The sequence below is a fragment of the Passer montanus genome, unplaced genomic scaffold, assembly GCF_014805655.1.
Source record: "Passer montanus isolate IOZ18808 unplaced genomic scaffold, ASM1480565v1 scaffold6, whole genome shotgun sequence".
In the NCBI taxonomy this organism is placed as follows: domain Eukaryota; kingdom Metazoa; phylum Chordata; class Aves; order Passeriformes; family Passeridae; genus Passer; species Passer montanus.
Window position 1 is genome coordinate 8,555,372 of NW_024371037.1, and position 19,210 is coordinate 8,574,581.

Here is a 19,210-nt window from a genome sequence, read left to right on the forward strand (position 1 = left end):
ACACCTGAGGCTACAAACTGGGGTTCCAGATAAGGGACGGGGCTGGTAAGAGGCAAATCCTTCAAAGTGGGATAGTCCTTCTTACCATGCCAATATCTTCATTTACATGGCTCAGCTGTGAGAACTCCCTTCTGAAGTACCATAGGATGAAGGTATTTATCTCGGCTGATGCGCCATGATTAATTGAGCTATAATGGGTAAGAGATAGATGCAACACCTTAGAAGACGGTCAGTGACTTATGGAATGCCCCGTGATCCAGTACTGCATCATCCAGGGGAATTACAGGGGCCTTTCCACCTAGCCTCAGCTAATATAAACCCCATGGACCTGGTGTTTTGTGGGCTCTGTCCTCCCCACTTGATGGATTCAGTCTGCAACCACCAACAAGACAGAAGAACCAACTGTCATGGGAGCTGTCATTGGAGCCTATGGGGTGGTGATACTTCTGATGTTTATTCTGTTTCTCAGTCTCTTTTTCTCCCTTCTCTCCCTCTCCTCCACTTGTCTTTTTCCTATCTCTCTCTACCTCACATTTACTGATAAATAAAAATTGAGACTAATGCCGTTGGCATATGGTCTCTCTTGCACCTTTAGTTGGGCAGACACTTGTCTCTAATAATTTTAATAACCAGTCAGATCTTAACAGCTAGAGAGAGGCCAGGCAAATGTGTCCTGTAGAAGAAGCTTTGTCATCTTAGAAGTTTCTCGCTTCATTAAATTACTAAGGCTCAGGTAGCCCATGGCAGAGAGCATGGGATCTTCAGTACTTTCATAACAAATGCTCTGCTGCTTAAAGACCCAAGATGATGGAGGGCATTGCTCAGGCATTCCTGTGTGTTGAAGAGTGGCATTAACAGTAGGGTATCCTGGTAATTCCCTTTTAGCTGAGGGCCATTTTGCTGCCATCTGCACTTTGGTTCTGAAACTCAGAAAAAGCATAATTAGAACCAAACTCAAAACTATTGACACATACAGCGTAGTTATAAAACACTATACATGTCTTGTGCATAAATGAAATGGATACATACAAACATATTAATGTTTGCCTTTCTTACTCCTTTCTGCATTGGCTGGACTTCCATAAAATGGTGAAATCAGAAGTTGCCGCATAAAGCTCAAAATTACTTCATGGATGTTATAAATGATGCAAGTTAAACTAGTCTCTAGACAAATCAGGAAGCTGTCCCCTTCAGCCACATAATGATCATCACTTAACAATCGATAACAATCGCTCTGTTCCATTTCTTATCAGACTGTTTCCACTTGGATCCTGACAATTTTAATTGAATGTTAGCTGATGACTTTTCACAGAAGCTGTCTTGAAAATCAGAAGTGCAATTCCAGAGCAATCCTACCTTATTACAGTTACACAAAATAATCTTAAGTCTTTCTTTTCAAAGTCCTTGACCATTTGCACTTCCTAGATTTAAACTGCACTTACGCCTGACTCTTGTATCCAGGATGAGTTAGGACAAGCTGTAGAAGAAACACAGCAGAAAGCAAGAAGGCTGCTTCCGTTCAGCACTGATGAGCACACACGTTCATGGATTTTGCACTTGCACTTTAATCATGGAAATCATTCTGCACGCTCCTACTGCTAATGATCTGATTGTTAGGAGAAAGGCTGGCCCCAGTCCTCTTGACTGTTTACATCCTAATGTGCTGGTTTTTAAATCTGTTTCCAAACTGACTGAGGTTCTATTGTCTGATGTTTCCTCCACAGCATCACACATTTTCAATCAGCACCAGCTCCTTAGCCATAATCACTTCCTGCCTTGGCTTCTGTTCAGTCTTGTAACTCAGTGCAAAGCAGAACTGTATATTTGGTCTGTATGCATGAAATGGTACAGATGAGGTGGTATTTACATGGCAGCTGGCAATAAATGGTTTTATTAACTGGAAATGCTACAAACCAAATTTGAAGCTATTATAGATGGCTGGGGGTGGGGGCAGGGGTTAATGCAGAATGTTTTTTCTTGGTCTTTTGCATGCACACAGCTTTGAATAACAACCTGTCCCCTGTATCCAAGATCTCTACATCACACACAGGTTCACCAGTGTGAATGCTGCAGCCCCCAGCCATACATCACCAGCAGCTCTGGCCAATTTGCAGAAACATGGCAGCATTTATGTGCATACAGGTTTCCATCTGCATCATAAACAGCGCTGAAGTCTGAAAATTACACAAGTAAGAATTACAAAAAACTTAAGCATAAAACTACAAAGCAATAACCATAATTAAAAAGATTTTAGGATAGGACACTTCCATATAAAATTCCAGTGCCTTAAAATATTTCTGAGTAGAAAATGTTTTCTCACAATTTCTCAGTATTTCTTACGATTTATACAGATACAATAACTGTACCTGTGTTTAAGTGAATTTCACTACAATGACCACTGCTATAAAACCCAACTTTGCTCACATGCAACAGATTTCCATCCTAGTTATTTCTATTTTTTATGCATTGGAGTACTTCAGGTCCAACTTCTTCAATTTCTCCACTGAATAACTTCCACTCACATTTCTACACAAATCACTGTAATCATCACTGCTGCATTCAACACTAAAGATAAAATAAACCTAGAGTATAAAACAAGATGGCAGGAAAACCATTAAAGAGGTTTTAGCAGACAAAAGCAGTGCATGCACATGTGCTTGTCCTCTCTAAAGCAATGAAAGCCTTTCATCTAAAAGTGCAAGGAAAGAAGTTGAGTACTGAGTGAAATTTTTTGGCATCCGGTGGCACTGTTAGTGATGTAAGGCTGAACAGCAGCAGCACATTGTTCCAAGCAAGTTCCAGAGCTCCTGGAACGTGCTGCAACGCTCCAGGAAGGAACATTAACAAGTAGATAAGTCCTGCTTTTATGGCTAGTAAGCAGGTTTTGGCAAAAGTCTGAATGCTATTGTGTTTTCAGCTTTGCTTTTCACCTGCGTCAGTGGAGCTTTTTATTTTCTTCAGGGAAAATGCTACTGATGTAAGAAATATCACATTTCTGCCATTACTGTAAAAATTACAGAAAAAAAAGGCCCCTGAAAAGGATTCAGCAAAAATATAGCACTTTGAGAGAGACCATCAGGAACAGGATTTCCAGAACAAACACCTGGCTCTTTACTATCTTCTGTCATGTGTTTTTGACCTAGGTCTGGTATACACTTTCCCTCCCTCACCTCAATAATTATCTTGAACTTCTGGCACATCTGGGTTGTATGGTTATTTGTCCATGAATACCTGATACTTGAAGTTATAATGCCTTATTATTTAAGCAACAGAGAAGTTAAAACTAATTGATATGACACAATTTTTCTGGCTACTTCAAGTTCCACTTAATCCACGGAATTCCTTTCAGTATTCTTATCAATAAGCTGCAGTTCTCTCAATTGGAAAGCAGACATAAAAATCCATTAGTAAAAATTAGTAGGCTAGCATACACAGGTGTCACAAATGTACCACAGACCATATATAACTAGCAAACACAACCTTGGTGTTCTAACTGGCATAACTCACATTCAGTTTCCAAGTCTCTTCAACTGAGGCTTCTCCTTCTGGAGAAGTGCTGTTGTGGTCATTGTAATTTAATTCCTAAAGAGTAACAGCACGACTTACTATTTGTCATGTTAACAATGGAATAAATTAAATCTTTCATACCAATGCATGGAGAACACAACTCTGGTATTTAAGGATAATTTCTATATTAATCTCCAGAATAATATTCTCAGCAGAATGCAGCAGCATGCAGCAGAGGCTAATTGGTAGAATTATGTTGCCATGGGTACAAAACACCTATTCAGGCACACAGATCTGGTACATCTGCTACAAAAGTAGTATGGCAATGGCCATGAGATAAATACCATCAACCTGCACTTCATCTTCAGTTCTAGCACTGAGTGTTTGATGTGTATCTCAGCTGTTTACTTATAAAATGGATTGAAGAACAAACACCACCTCCAGGGCTAAGGACAACAGGCTATAGCTGATAGGAAAGGTCAAGTGGTACAGAAATTGTCTACTGTGGGATTACATCCTCAAAAGAGAATCCATGTTCTTTCAATCCAGTACAGCCAGTAACCTGCTTCCTGCTTGTAGGCCACGCAATATTTGAAGCACTTTGATTGCAAGCGTTCTTTCAATCCAGTACAGCCAGGAACCTGCTTGTAGGCCACGCAATATTTGAAGCACTTTGATTGCAAGTATGTGAAAGGGACAGGGAGGTCAATTTAATATGGATTGCAGTTAGAGAAATTGCCCTTGGAGCACAGAAGGTAGTTTCTGTGTTTCTTCATGCACACCAAATTTACTTAATCTCTTCAAAAACCAACTCATTCATTACACTGGAGGATTTTTCCACTACTAGTCAAGAGTTGTCCTTTCACTCCAAGATCTCTACTAACCAAACAAAAGGAGGAAGTGACCAGTCTATGACAATGCAGGAAATTTAATGGCATACGACAATTACCTCCAATTCAGCATTACTTCCTTTTGGCCTTAGTATTACCTTTCTCTGCCTCTCTTTTTTGTACAGTATGTTTATTACTCCGCAAGGACTCACTGGATTTTATTGAATATCACCTCTTATTTACTGAATATTTAATCTAGGCTCATTACAGAAAGACAGTTTCAGGAAAAAAGTATTCATGATCTCAGCAGGGCTCATGGGATCATGTACCCCATGGAACCAGCTGACAGTCATAAGGCACCAGCAATCAGAACTCTTAGGGAGCACCTTCAGATCCAGAGAGTTACTCTTTTTTTGTTAAGAGTACTTTTCTCTCCAGGAAGAATAAAGCAAAGGCTTTTAGCAGACAATACTACTTATCTGCCAGGAGAAATTTGCTTTGCTACATTTCTGCAATCAGTGTTAAACAGGAGAACCTTCAACCCAGCCAGCTGGAACACAGCGATCATACTCCTGCTCAACACAGAACTATTATCTGTGGTGCTCTTTTCTCACTCCATCCAGTCCTCCTTCATACCTCCTCAGCATCTGAGGAGTGAAGTTTTCCTCGCAAAAATTCAGCTCTACTCTATTTGCTCTGTTGTACCTTTTGACTACCTTCAATGTGCTGAACTTTGACTCTGACTGCAGAGTTTCTCTAGTGTGAAGACACAACAGACACATACAGGCTTTGCATGTGCTGAGCTTCCACCCCACTCTTCCTCTGGGGACTAACACTCTCTAGCTTTCCTCAGAATCACTAATATTAGGCCATCAATCTATGTCCACTTTGTGGTTTCAATTGCATTGATTTTTCCCATCTTTCTTCATTTATAAAAACAGTGACATAAATTACTCTCATTGGTGATCTGTTTTGTAGCCTAGATTGTGCTACAGTCTTGATTCAATGAAAATAATCTTTCAGACTGGTTATAATTCAACTCCATGCATTAAATACTATTTTACTGAGTGATTTCTCTGCAGCATATACTTACAGGTACCTAGTTAGCCACTATAGCTTAGAGTCACCGGAAGTTCACAAAGCTTTGACAGCATCTTAAAATTTTAAAAAGAATTATCAAGTCCTACATTTGATTTCAAGAAATCCCTTCTGACGAGGTCTCCTGGCTTTGATCCCTTCACCATTGGAAATGATGTGTTTGAAGTAGATGGTCTCCAAAATGCATTAGCATTCCATGATTAATCTTCAAACATAATTTCTCAGCTATAAGACAATGTATTTCCATAGTTTTTCCAGTGCTACTAGAAGTATTCAATCCATGTGTTTCAACTATAACTCTCCTAATACATCCAACAATAAGTAGTGCATTAAAAATCTGCTCATCCTGACTCCTCTTTGCCTCTGTACTTTTTGCTGAGCTCTAAAAGATCTAATTGAATAAACTGCTTTTTCTTTATCAATAAATTCAGTTCCTATACTTTTCTCTTGTGAAGGTATCAGCACTTCAGTAGCAACAAGGCTTTTTTCTTGACTTTTTAATGAAACTGATTCTCCTGACATAACCAATTATAGTCAGAGTTAGTACTGACTTCTGGTAATCACAGGAAAACCCTAATTTGACTTATTCAATGTTTGCTCAGCAGCTCCTGGTAGAAATGTGCAGAGTACTAGATCAAAAGATGGGTAAAGGCAAAAAAAGGTTTGCTGGGCTTCACATGCTCCACCAAGAACAATCTTGGAAAACGAGGTAGAAACTACAAGACTTGAGACACATTTTATGGAAAACAAGTACCTTCAATGTATTTGGCTTCCTAACAGTGAACTTGCAGTGAAAAATACTAAATCCCACTTAATATTAAAATTAGTATAAACCCCCCTAATATGCATATTGAAATTCCTTTTTTGTTTGTTTTGACAGCACATTTATATACAGGGGGAAAATACCAGACCTGTGGGACAGTGGAGAATAAAACAGCTTTGTTCAAGGGTACAGACTTCATGCTGATGTGGCATCAAAAACACTACACTGCACAGAGCTTGTCCCACTTAGCTTGGTACAAGAGGTCTGTATGTGATCATTGTTACATGGGATCCTCATATTCAATATGAGGCAAATTTCTTTCAAAATAATAATTTACCTACCAAAAGTACCTCTGTGTCTTCTAAACTACATTCTAAGACAATGGTTACACATTAGCAAACACCAAATTCTCTTTCTGTAGGTCTTACCCAAATTTTGAGCAATGACAGCTGTTGAAAGGTAAAGACAGAGAATGAGTTGGTCTGGAATTTAATGTCCTTCAAATAAATGAATGCATTTGGGTTTTTTGTTCCTGCTCAAAAGTCTGTTTCTCCAATTTGTCTGCAAGGATTAAGACATTACAAACTCCTGCACCTCCAGTGGAGTCTTGGAGAACAAGGTCTGACACCACAAAGAAAAAAAAAAAAAGTATTATGTGCATAAGTCATTAATTTGACTGTGAAAGCTTTTAACATTCTTCCCTTCTGCATACACACATGCACATTAAAAATTACAAAGAACAGTTTTCTACATACAGCCACAACTACACTTAGAGATGGTTAAACGTTAAACTGACTGTTACAAACCTACCCTCAAATAATCTGGGATAACTTGAAAAAACCTTGGTTTACCTTTAGGAATTAGACCTTATTTTAAGAACAAGGTATATATACACAGTATCAGGACCATCACTGATACTGATTGCATTTCCCAGTGAAATTACGTAGCATGAAATCCCAAAAGAAATTCAATGAAAGTATCTTTAGCAAAATGTAGAAACTTTAATTTACATGCAAAACTACAACATATTCATAAGAAAAAACTGGTGACTGAACAGATTAAACACAATTTGTAAAAACGGTCCACATTGCTAAATAGGTCTGTACAACCAAAGATTTACAAAGTCCCTGTGCATTTTTATCTTTTCAGTGCACAACTGAGTTTAAAGGTTCTGCTCGAATATTCCCCAAGTCAAGAGCAGAATCCGTCTCTTCATCAATTTCACCAATCACAGCACTGCAATTAAAAAAAAAAATCAGGTTATTATTTGTTGAAATCAAATCACACAGTTCTAAAACAGAAGCTGTATTTTATCTTCTAACAAGCCTTACTTCCTGTTGAACTATACCAACATCAGATCGCTGCTGTTTATTCCACGAAAGTTTCTAGTGATGGACACAGAGCGCTCAAAGCACTTTGTACCATGTACTGTTTCTTTCCTTTTATTTTTCAACAGCTTCCCTATTTCATGAGAGTCCCCTATTTTGAAGTTACTGTTACTTAGCTGTTGATTCTTTTTACTTCTTCCTATATGGACACTGAATTTCAGCATGTTGAACAGTTGCATGAGTACACAATTATTACCCATAATAAATGTTTGAATCTGTTAAGATTGCAAAAATAATTATATATCACAGAAGCATATTCTGAATATATTTCAGTAATGTGGCTGTATGATAATGTCTTTCATCATACACTTCAACTGTATGATGAAACAGTGAAGTAGTAAGCCATTATTTGCTGTTTTACACACATTTTTACTATCTGCATGAAAAGCTACTGGTAGAATGGCATACATAGTCCCACCTTTGTACATGTGTCAAATTACTTTTTCTTAAAAGTTTAAGTCGAAAGTGATGGAAGTATTCAGAATGACCCACCTTCTCAATGATGTTAGATAAATGCACCTAGATATCAATTTAGGCCTTGGTATTTTGTTATACAGAAGTATCTATTAGAATTAGAAGATGAAAATTCCTATCCAGGCTCATGTGGTCACTGCAACATGGTCTTTTTCCAGCTGTGATAAAAAAATAATCTTACTTTTGCCATTGGTTTCATAATGCTGCTGCAAAAGTGATCTTCCAAGCTGGCCCACTTACCAGGCCTTCTTCCACTTCTCTTGTGACCCTCCCATGGGCTTGGTACACCTACAGCTACTTCCCTCTGCACTCAATGAGCTTTCACCCTCATTTTGTGAAGGAATTTTATATCAAATACCAACTCATACATTTGACACGTTACTACACTGGCTTCAATACTTGCTACACTGTCAAGTCAGAACCTTCAAGGATTTTCCAGATTATAAAGTGTTCTTTGTGAACATCTGCTCTAAAAAAAAAAAACAAAAACCACCCCAAAACTGTTGCAAGTCAACTTTGTATACCAGATTGCTGACTTTTTGCACACAAGTTCTATCTCATTTTTTAGTGATTATTCTTTTCCTCCATCATCTCCCAGCCTGTCCTTGGAGGAGAGATGCTCCAGCCCTTAGATCATCTTCAATCTCAACATTACAAAGTAAAAGAAGCATAGATGTTTGCTATTTAATACAGAATTACAGTCATTTGTTTGGGAAGATCAAGTCCAACCATTAACCTAACACTGCCAAGTCCGCCACTACTCCATGTCCCCAAGTGTCACTTCTACACATCTCTTTAATACCTTCAGCTTTGACAGTACTTTCAGTGCTACCCACAAAGATGCAAGCTGTGTGGGCCCATCACGACTTACACAGATTATGGATATATAAATACACACACAAGCACATGTGCATCCACACACTAAGTCTGTATGAAAGCATTTAAGCAGGAGTAGGCTATACTTACACGTTATCACCTCTTACAATGTACAAGCCCAGCACTACTTGCTCAACTCCTTGTGAAGAGCTGAACACTCGCTCATGGCTTTCATCCAAAATCAAGTTTATGGTCTGATCAAAACCTTTGAGTGTTCCCTGAAAAAAAACACAGAAAGAAGCACACTGCCACTGCCCTTAAACATTTCCTCTTTGCTGTCAAGGGTATCTTAAACAGAGTGGCAAAGTAAAGGTACTGGAGAAGAGATGTTCTATTCAGTTTTTACTCTTTGGCTTCAACACAAAAGCTAAGGAATGAAATTTTAAAAGCAAGAACCAATTTAAGAAAAGCAGCCATGCATTATTGTGTGTTCATGCTAAAAGACACAATAAGCTTAAGCTTTATTATTAAAAAAAAGTTTCATTTTATCAATGATGTTCCTCTAGACAGCAAATTTTACTATTTCTACACTGGTTTTTTGTATGTACGATGGACCTTTGCAGAAATTAAAGAAATTAAATAAAGACCAGAAAAGTTGGATTCTTGTGGTCAACAATACTGAAACCATTCCTAACAAGCAATTTTAAGTGGTATCTCTTTGAAGATCACCTTGTGTTTACTAAATTATTTTTAAAAAATGCAGGATTTTGTGGCACTTAAGTACATGTTTGGAAAATTGTTAACATAAATTTACCATCACTAATTGATTAATAAATTCAAACTCACATAAGAGATCAGCTTTACATAAAGCAGCCATAACATGCATTTCTATCACCTAACAATGGGTCATAGACACCAACTCCATTCAGATCTTTACTGACAGGAAGAACCTTGCAGCACACACAAAGTTTACCAGACTGACTTCAGCCAAGCAGACTTGGTGAAGCCAACACATTTCTGCTTTCTCTTTCCAGAGGCTGCACAATGCTAAGTGCAGACAGAAAGACACAATCCTCCTGCAGAGATCAGCTTTACATAAAGCAGCCATAACATGCATTTCTATCACCTAACAATGGGTCATAGACACCAACTCCATTCAGATCTTTACTGACAGGAAGAACCTTGCAGCACACACACAAAGTTTAGCAGACTGACTTCAGCCAAGCAGATTTGGTGAAGCCAACACATTTCTGCTAAGTGCAGACAGAAAGACACAATCCTCCTGCAACAACCACACTATTAAGTCACACCCAAAACACAAAAGAATAAAGGATGGGGGAAGCAATGCAAGGAAAAAAAGCCCAGAATAGAGAAGCAAAAAACCCAAGAATATTATACAGTCCAATATTAAGTTGGCCTATCCTCAGGTTTTCAGCTATAAAACAGAAGCCCACAACACTTCTCCAGCTGATGTTTTTCTACAGCCATAGGGAAGAAATGGTTTTAGCAGGAAAGCTGAAGAGCATACAGAACAAAGTGGACGTTTTAGACAGAAACTAAATTACTGAACAGAAGAGGAATGCATCTTTTGGTTATTCCCACAGAAAAAGCCATTTGACAAAAAGGCCAGAGCAGCTGCACACACAAATTTATCAATGCAAAAAAGCTGACATGACATGCAAGAAACAGTAAGTGTTCATACAACTATTTTTTAAAGCTTTATGGCAATTGTTCTATACAATATAATTTAGTAGTGTGAGTATATGAGACTGTCCTAACAGAGTTTCTTTATTGCCATGATGGGAAGTCTTTATGGGGGAAAATAAAATGCTAAAAAAAATAAGTCTTACCACAATCATTCTTCCATCAGAAGTAATTACTGCAACAGTACCTGATATTTCATTAAGGAAACATTTAGTCATATCTGAAATGGAACCATTAACACTTTCTGAAGCATTCATATACAGGTTTTATAGCCACTTAGAGCCTAAAGCCTGTCAGCACCTTTTTTAAAGCAGCATGGTTGACAATAACATGTGACAACACAGTATTTTTCATTATCATCTCCTTGGAAGTCTCTCTTCACCTACCCATGGACAGTCATACACAAACATGAAAAGCCTTAAAAACAGAATATAGATTTGAGATCACCTCTGTTCCCCTTACTAACTGCACTGCCTCAAAATGAAAACAACAGTTTCACAAACATTTTAAGTCCTTAAAAAAAACTTTAGAAGGCCTTAAAAAGCTCTGCAGTGGTGATCTCGAGGCTAGTATTCTGCATCCCTTCTTCCTGAAGATCTGATTACCCCAATTCGATGTTCATATATTCATCATCTTGACTAATTCTGGGTAACTACCTTACCGTTTGTGAATAAAACTGAAAATGCCCATGGGTTACAAGAAGCACAGAAAAGTTAACACCAAAAGCGCTGCAAGAAGCCCAGCTCACAGGCTGTGAGCAATCCAAAGGCACGCTAACAGCCCTCTAAGGGACAGCCCGCCCCAACCCCGCTCATCACAAAGCTCAGCGGGCAGCGCGGGGCGCTGAAGGGGACCCGGCTCTCGGCCTGCCCTCCGGCCCGCCAGGCCGGCGTGCCGCCAGGAGAGGCCGGCAGCGCAGCAGGGAGGCCGGGCTGCCGGGCTGCCGGGCTGCGGGCCCGCAGGATACGGTTGATGTAGTTCTCCAGCGCGGAGGTCATGGCGCCCGCCTCGGCCCGCGCGGCGCCGCCACCGCCGGCGCGCTGCTGACGTCACGCCGCCGCGCAGGCGCACAGCCCGGGGGAACGGGCCGACCGCCAGCGCGGGGAGCGCGCACGCGCCGCGGGCAGGGAGCGGCAAGGCGGTGGGAGAGGGCCGTACCAAGGAGCGATGGCCGCGCGGGGGGGCTGCGTCGCCCCCTCCGCGGCACGTGGCACCGCCCGGTGGGGCGGGCCGGCGTGTCCCGCGCGCGAGCGGCCGCCATCAGCCCCGGGCGGCGGGGGGGCGGGCGGCGGGGCCCCGTCAGCGCCCGCGGGCAAAGAGCTGAGGGGCACTGTCCACCCCGAAACCAGCTACTAGTGGTGTCCCGCCAGGGGCCGGTGCTGGGGCCAGCACTGGTCATCGTTATAGGCGACATGGAGAGTGGGATTGAGTTCGCTCTCATCAAAATTGCACCAAGCTGTGTGGTGCCATTGAAATGATGCCATCCAGAGGCATCGGGATAGGTTTGAGAGATGGTCCCGTGTGAATCTCATGAAGTTCAGCAAGGCCAAGTGCAAGGTCCTGCCCCTGTTCAGGGCAATCCCAGACACACCGACAGGCTGGGTGATTGAGAGCAGCCCTGCAGAGAGAGACTTGGGGGTAATGGCTGATGAAAAACTCAGCATGAGGCAGCAGAGTGCACTTGCAGCCCAGGAAGCCAGCCATGCCCTGGGCTGCATCAAAAGCACTGTGGGCAGCAGGTCAAGGGAATGGATTGTTCCCCTCTCCTCCTGGGAGACCCTGCTGTGTCACAGGCTCTGCCAGCAGAAGGAGGACATGGAACTGTTGGAGCAAGCCCAGAATAGCACCACGAAGTTGATAAGAGGACTGGAGCACCTTCCTTATGAAGACAGGGTAGCAGTTAGGAATGTTCAGCCTGGAGAAGAGAAGGTTGCATGGAGACCTCACGGCAACCTTCCAGTATCCAAAGGGGTTCTCCAGGGAAGCCACAGAGGGACTCTTTTTCAGGAACTTTAGTGACAGGACAATGAGTAATAGGTACAAACTGAAAGAGGGGAAATTTAAGTTAGATATTAGGAAGAAATTCTTTACGGAGGGTGGTGAGATACTGGAACAGGTTGTCCAGGGAGGCTGTGGGTACCACAGCCCTGGCAGTGTTCAAGGTCAGGTTGGGTGAGGCCTTGAGCAGCCTGGTCTAGTGGAAGGAGTCCCTGCCCATTGCAGGAGAGGTTGAGATTAGATGATCTTTAAGATCCCTTCCAACCTGTAAATTCTTATGAGTCTTGCTAGTATGGGAGCCATGTAATCCTCTCTAGGTTTCCTGTGGGCTGCTGGTGTGAGGTGGGCAGGAAGGAGGCCTGACTGCTGCCTTTCCACACAGCTACCAAGTCCCACACAGCAGCTTGCCCATTTCCCAGTCATGGGATGGGGGAAGGAATTGGGAGAATAAAAGCTGGAAAACTCTTGGGTTAAGATAAAAACAGTTTAATAGGGAATGCAAAAGCCGTGCACACAATCAAAGCAAAACAAGGAATTAATCACTGCTTCCTATGGGCAGGCAGGTTTCCACCATTTCCAGGAGAGCAGAGCCCCATCACATGTAATGGTGACTTTGGAAGTCAAATGCCATCACTGTGAACATCCCCCCTTTCTCCTCCTCCCCACTTTATGTACAGAGCATGATGTCATATGGTATAGAATATACTTTTGGTCAGTTTGGGTCACCTGTCCCGGCTGTGTCTCCTCCCAGTTTAGATTGTCCCTGTTAGTAGCCCAACTTCCTTTTATTTCAGTAAAAGAGACAAATTGGCAAGAGGTCCAAACTAGGACTTTGTGTCCAGCCCATGGTTTAATTCCTGTAGGGAATACAATTTCTTGAAAGGAGAATGCTATTGTTTGTTCTCCTAGTGTGCCAGTTGTTTTCTTGCATACTATAGCCATCTGAACCACAAGGAAAGCAAAATTAATTTTTCTAAGGCAAATTAGCCAGGGTAAAAAAAAAAATAAATGTATTCTTTGGCACTTATGAAGGTACCTACACCAAAGTAGTCTGTGAAGAATTTGTCTAATGGCTCAGCCTTTATCAGAAACATGACAAGAGATGTCAGAGAACAAAATACTTTTGGAATTGGGCATTACATAATTCTCATCCTCTTAAGCTTTTATTATAAGGAGCTTAACAATTTCTACTAATGGATAGACCAGGACTGCAATAATTATTCTGTAAGAGGCTAAAGGGTTTTTGTGGGGTTGGGGGGTTGACATTTTCCTTTTCATACTCTTCCTTCTCTCTATAAAGAGACATTCTCAAAGGCCAAGAGCATTGGGATACAAGGACGTAGGATGAAATCTTAAAATACTTGCAGAACATTGCCACAAAACCTGATGTCAAGGATCTCTGATCCATCTGTTTATATTAAAAGTGTCCCTGAAAACCAGAGAAGGGCTTTTTTAAAAATTGTTTTTATTTTACAATGGAAGATTAGAACTCAGAGAGTAAGGCCAGACTCCTGAAGTCCGGTCCCCAGGCTTTGCCAAACCAGGTGCTTAAAAGCAGTTAGCACCTCAGGATAAAGGAGCTTTGAAAGGAGAATTACTGGCATCATCTACTCTTGGGCTCTTCCTGAAGGCAGGCAGCTCGGCCCTTCTTCTCACAGCCCTAACTGAGTTTCGGTCTCCTGTTTGAAGCCACCACTGCTCTTATTCTCTTCTTACAAAACACCCCCACACGCAGAGGAAATGGAGAACTCTAATTCAAGCCCGTATCTTCGGCGGGGCGAGAAGTATTGCCTGCGTCTCCCTTCAGGAGCAAGGTTTGGCAGGCTCAATGGCGGCTTGCGGCACAGGTCGCAGGTTTTGAAGCCGTGCCGGGCGATGGAAGGCCCGCAGCTGCGGCGCGTGCCCAGCAGGGGGCGAGCCTGGCCCGCCGCCCAGCGCTGAGGGCAGCGCGGGGAGCGGGCCCTGCGCCCCCGCAAGGCTCCTCCGCCTCCTTCGCACCGAAAAGTGTTTTCTACCCGAGAATGAGGTGCGTTTCCCACTGAAGATGCCTGTGTTTCGCCAGTGCTTACACAGCGAGCCTACTGTGACTAACTCACATACGGACATTTCACAGGTTCACATTTGCATTAGACCAGTCACGTTTTATTTCTGGTGACTGTATAACACTGGCAATATTTGGGATCAGAAAACTGTAGCTAGCAACCCTTTGCCCGTTCCTTCTCTTCAGTTGCTGCAGAGCTGCTCTTGGAGACATACTGAGTAATAATAATGCCCATTAAGCTCTCAGTTGAAGAAACAAAATACCCTTTTAAAAAAGCTTCCTTTCTCTTACATTGTTTAGTTATAGCTTACTTGCTAATTACATTTGCTGCAGTAATTAAAATCAGTTTATTTCTGCAGTTGATTGTCCATACATTAAGGTTGCTATGGCAAGTGATTGCTCCATGTTACGCTTTCTGCAGGGTATGTGACCAACCGATCATGCCCCTTAGTGTCTGCACACTTTCCGGCTTCCTTAAAGTCTGCCAGGGCAGGGAGGAAGCCCTGCAGTGGTACTTGTAAGGTGTGTGTGCAAGCAGCTGTGTGCAAAATTGTTATCTGGCCTAAGGCTGGTAGAATGCCTCAGTAAATGCTTTGTTGCTAGTCACTGCATAATGCTTATCAGTTTTACCTCTCTTAAACCGTGCTAGCTGCTGCTGGCTGTGCTTTCCATAGTTACTCAGAACAGCCAGGTTTTATAGAGCCTGCCATGCTGAAGGGTGAAATGGCTTTGTGATGCTCTCATGAGAAGAGGGGCCCTGACCACTACTGCTGAGCCATGGCATGTCAAGCCGTGTCCCTGTCAGATCAGATCAAGAAAGGTGCAAGACTCTCTCCTCCAGCTACCTTGGAAGCTGAAAATCTAGTATAATCACCTGATGACTGTTGGAACAGGAGTTTTAAAGAATTTAATATAACAAAACTGCCCAAATTAGTAAATCTGTCAGCCTGCTCAACAGGAGTTGCATCCCTTGGTTGCTGCTCAAGAAAAAAATAGCACCTGAGGTAGGGAATAATGGCATGGTACAAACAGAAGAAGAAGAAGAGGAAGAATCAGGCAGTATGTACTCCACAAGAAAACTAAGCATCCCCAAATCCCACATATTTAATTTACTTAATCCGATAGCCTTTCCAATACTTTCTGGGACTCAAAGTTTTAAATCTCTCTGATTTTCACCTACATGCTCAGAATAACACTTCATAGAAAGAGCTTAGCCCTTTAGCTTGTCTTTAGTTTGCACACACCCAGGCTGGCTAAACATGATTGGTTATGTGTTCAGGAAAAACAGAAGCATCCCTTCACCTCTGCTTTATTCCTCTAAATCTTTAGAGACTTTAGGGCCCATTACCAGCAATTCAAGGACATAGGGTTTTTTTCTGGTAGCTGCAGAAAAGTAGCAATCTCACTCATCTTACGCATGACTAGCTGCAATCTAAGCTGAGATGTGTTTCATGTATATTATTATATCAAATGACAGGGATTTGCAATGAAACAACTGGAAAATATCACAGCAAGTTAACAGTCTGAAAAGGGTTGGTAGACTGTGAATGTGTTACAATGCATTAGAAACAAATCTGTAGCATAAGATCTCAAAGTATTTTTTATTTATCTTTAGAAATTCATAAACAAACACCTGATCTAAATTTTGTTATGATAGCAACTGCTGCTATGGGAAACATTAAAAAATATTACTCCAAGTGCTCCTTTATATGAGAAAGTGCATATTTTCCCCAGCAATTTTTGCTAAAATGTGCAAAATACCATACCAATCTTAATGAGAATATCCCTACTTTATGTGTTAGCATAAAAAATAACTTTGCATGTTTCTGTTGGCAGGAAAACAAACTCTTTTCCATTTTCCTCTTTTTTTTTTCTGAAGAAATGGATAACAGCTGTAGAAGTTCAGTACCATTATCCTCTTAGCTAATAATTTTAGGGGATGTTATGAGCTATTGGTAGGAAAAATGCCATTGGTAATGGGTCATGTACCTACTACAAAATAACAGAGCTAATGGATTCTTGTTTTCAGTTGCTCTAAGCACAGCATAAAGACAATTCTGTTGAACCTAGAATAAATAATAAGCTTCAAGTAAGTGACATTTACTAGTATGTCACAGAATCATTTTTACAGTCATAGCTGAATTGCATTTGCTAAATTGCTTTCATGAAGTAGGCTTTTCCTTCTGATAGATTCCCTCCTTCTCAAAGTATAATTCATCTTCCTGTAAAAGCACTGATCCTAATCTTTAGTCTGCGTTAGGATGACTAGATCTTCCAGTTTTAATTATAAAGTCCTTTATCTTAATACTCTGCAGAGATGCCCATTTGACCCCATTCCACTTCGTGTTTTATATGCTCTGTGGCACATAATCACCATGTAAAAGGAACAGCATATTGTCAAAGGGCTCTGTTCAGAGGTGACTTAGATTTTGCCTGCTGCTAGATATAATGTAGATTGCACTAAAAAATCAATATATTTCTGCTTTGTAATTTATATAGCATCATTATATTTTGAAGTAGGTTATCCATTGTACCACAGAGCAGTCTTTTGGCACCAGGACCTTTGAACCAATTATGAAAGTGGAGAAAGATTATACTGCAGATTTTGTCCTGCCCAGAAGCGGTGTTGGAATCCTTGTTGGAAACCCCAATGAAAAATGATCAACAGGAGAAGAAGATAAATAGGACTACCTGCTTTCCTTTAATAGGCACTGTGTTTTTTCTGATAAAAGACGTAGGACCAGAGGGCAGCAGGAGGCTATTTTTCTTATCAGTAGGCAATGCTGTGAAAAGCAAACCTTGAAGAACAAGAAACAGAATTGCACCAACAGAATGAAGAGAGGTGGTACACGAGGATGGCAGATGCTATTCTTTCTTCAAAGCCCTGAGGCAGGCTGTCTGTTTTGTCATTATTTCTAGCCTAGGATTTTACAAGCTACTGCTTCAGCTGGGTATTTTCTCTTATTACTTCAGTGATCTCCTTGGTAATCACAGCTGGCATCCTTGTTCACTGCCAGAGTATGTGCTTGTACTTTTAGGCACTCTCTTCTTGTCCTCTGGTTCATGTTTCAGCTGGCACTTGAGACATCTTCTAGTGATGAGTCTTTTTAGCTGCTGTTGTTGAGATACCTAAGTTGTTTAATGTGTGGGGAGTAAAAACAGCTTCGGTGAGATATTTGAGCTTTACTGAGGACCTTGCTTGTCCCAACTGTGGTAGCTCATGGCTCACTCAGGTGAGCAGCTGACACCAATGGCAGGCTAAGCACTGAAGCCTTTGGTGTGAAAAAGAGAGCTTTATATGTATGCTGCACCTTGGACACTGTGCTGCAGCCAGCACAGGGGTATCTGGAGGGGAAGAAGGAACTACACTTGCAGAGATTAATACATGTAAAAGCAAGGGATAGCAGGAAAAATCCTTTTGGTTGGCTTTCTGTTTGTACAGTTGGTCTAAATTTGGGAACACCTTTGTAAATAAACAAAAAGGGAAAACCAGGACTTTGGATCATGATGAGATGGAATTTTATTGTAACTTCTTGTTTGAAGAAATATTGTCATGGGTGAAGCTTTTTGTTTGAGGCAGATCAGCTTCATAGCAAGTTGCACAGTGCTTAAGATTTTTCCCCCTTTTAACTGCAGGAAAAAAAATTTGCTCTTAGATTACCATGATCACGTGTCCAAGGCCTAATTGTGACTGGAGTGATGGATGGCACAGATAAACTCTGTGATATTTCTGGGCTATTTGAATTGGTACATCTAACACCTGACCTGAAAGTATTGCTTTGGTTTTGCAGCTCTATTGTGCTGTAAAGCTGAGGGGGGCAATGATAAAAGGCCTTGAGAAGTGTCCTCCTGTTGGGCTCTGAGCTGCTCACCTGGCTCTGGTGTAGAAGGGTTACCATCACTGCACAGTATCTACATGAGAGGAGAGCAGTGTCTCAGAGAGCACAGTGCTAACCACTGGTAACTTCTGCCTTTTCATTATCATCCATTGTGCTATTGCATTATTGATTAATGCTGTTGAAAGCCATCCATGCTGGTGTCTTATGTTCTTACTGAAAAACACTTAATATCTCAGCCACATCTAATTGAATAGCAAGAGGAATGAGTGAAATACAATTCATAAGCACTCCTTTTATAGTCAGTGACAAAAATATATATCATTGAATGTTGAACCCATCCTGAAGACATAAGATTTCCAATTTTAATGGTTTTTTAAAATATTTTACTCAATTTCTGCTGGCTATGGTGCTGCTATTAGTGTTCCGAAGAGTCACATGCTTAATTTATTGTAGAGGCTAAAATTATTGTTTCCATTAGTTGAGCATTACCATGTCTCAAAATTATTGGTAAATATTATTCTAATCATGTACTAAATCTGCAAGTTGAACTATATAGCTACTCACTGAAATAGCAGAGTTTCTTTTGAATTCAGTGGTGAAACTATAAATAGAAATTTTTTTGAAGCTGATTTTTAAATATGGGAATTACAATGGCTCCAGAAGGCATCAGTCAATATTAGGGCCTCATGGTAAACCCTCTACACAGACATGTGAAGAGGGAGAAAAAGTTCTGGCTACAAGTTCTTTGCATA

At 41.1% G+C, this 19,210-nt stretch overlaps 1 protein-coding gene across 2 annotated transcripts; it reads right to left on the reverse strand.

Moving 5' to 3' along the window:
- Positions 1–7,175: 7,175 nt before the first annotated feature.
- LSM8 (LSM8 homolog, U6 small nuclear RNA associated) lies at positions 7,176–11,660 on the reverse strand. 2 transcript variants are annotated; one of them, XM_039726967.1, is made up of 4 exons: positions 11,548–11,660; positions 10,727–10,767; positions 9,027–9,154; positions 7,176–7,434 (listed from the first exon to the last, which is right to left on the reverse strand). In XM_039726967.1, the coding sequence occupies exons 1-4, from the start codon at positions 11,576–11,578 to the stop codon at positions 7,344–7,346; spliced, it is 291 nt and encodes a 96-aa protein (XP_039582901.1). In that variant the 5' UTR covers positions 11,579–11,660; the 3' UTR covers positions 7,176–7,343. The 2 variants fall into 2 exon arrangements, with proteins under 2 accessions (XP_039582901.1, XP_039582900.1); XM_039726966.1 differs by lacking the exon at positions 11,548–11,660 and having other exon boundaries at positions 10,727–11,524.
- Positions 11,661–19,210: the final 7,550 nt, after the last annotated feature.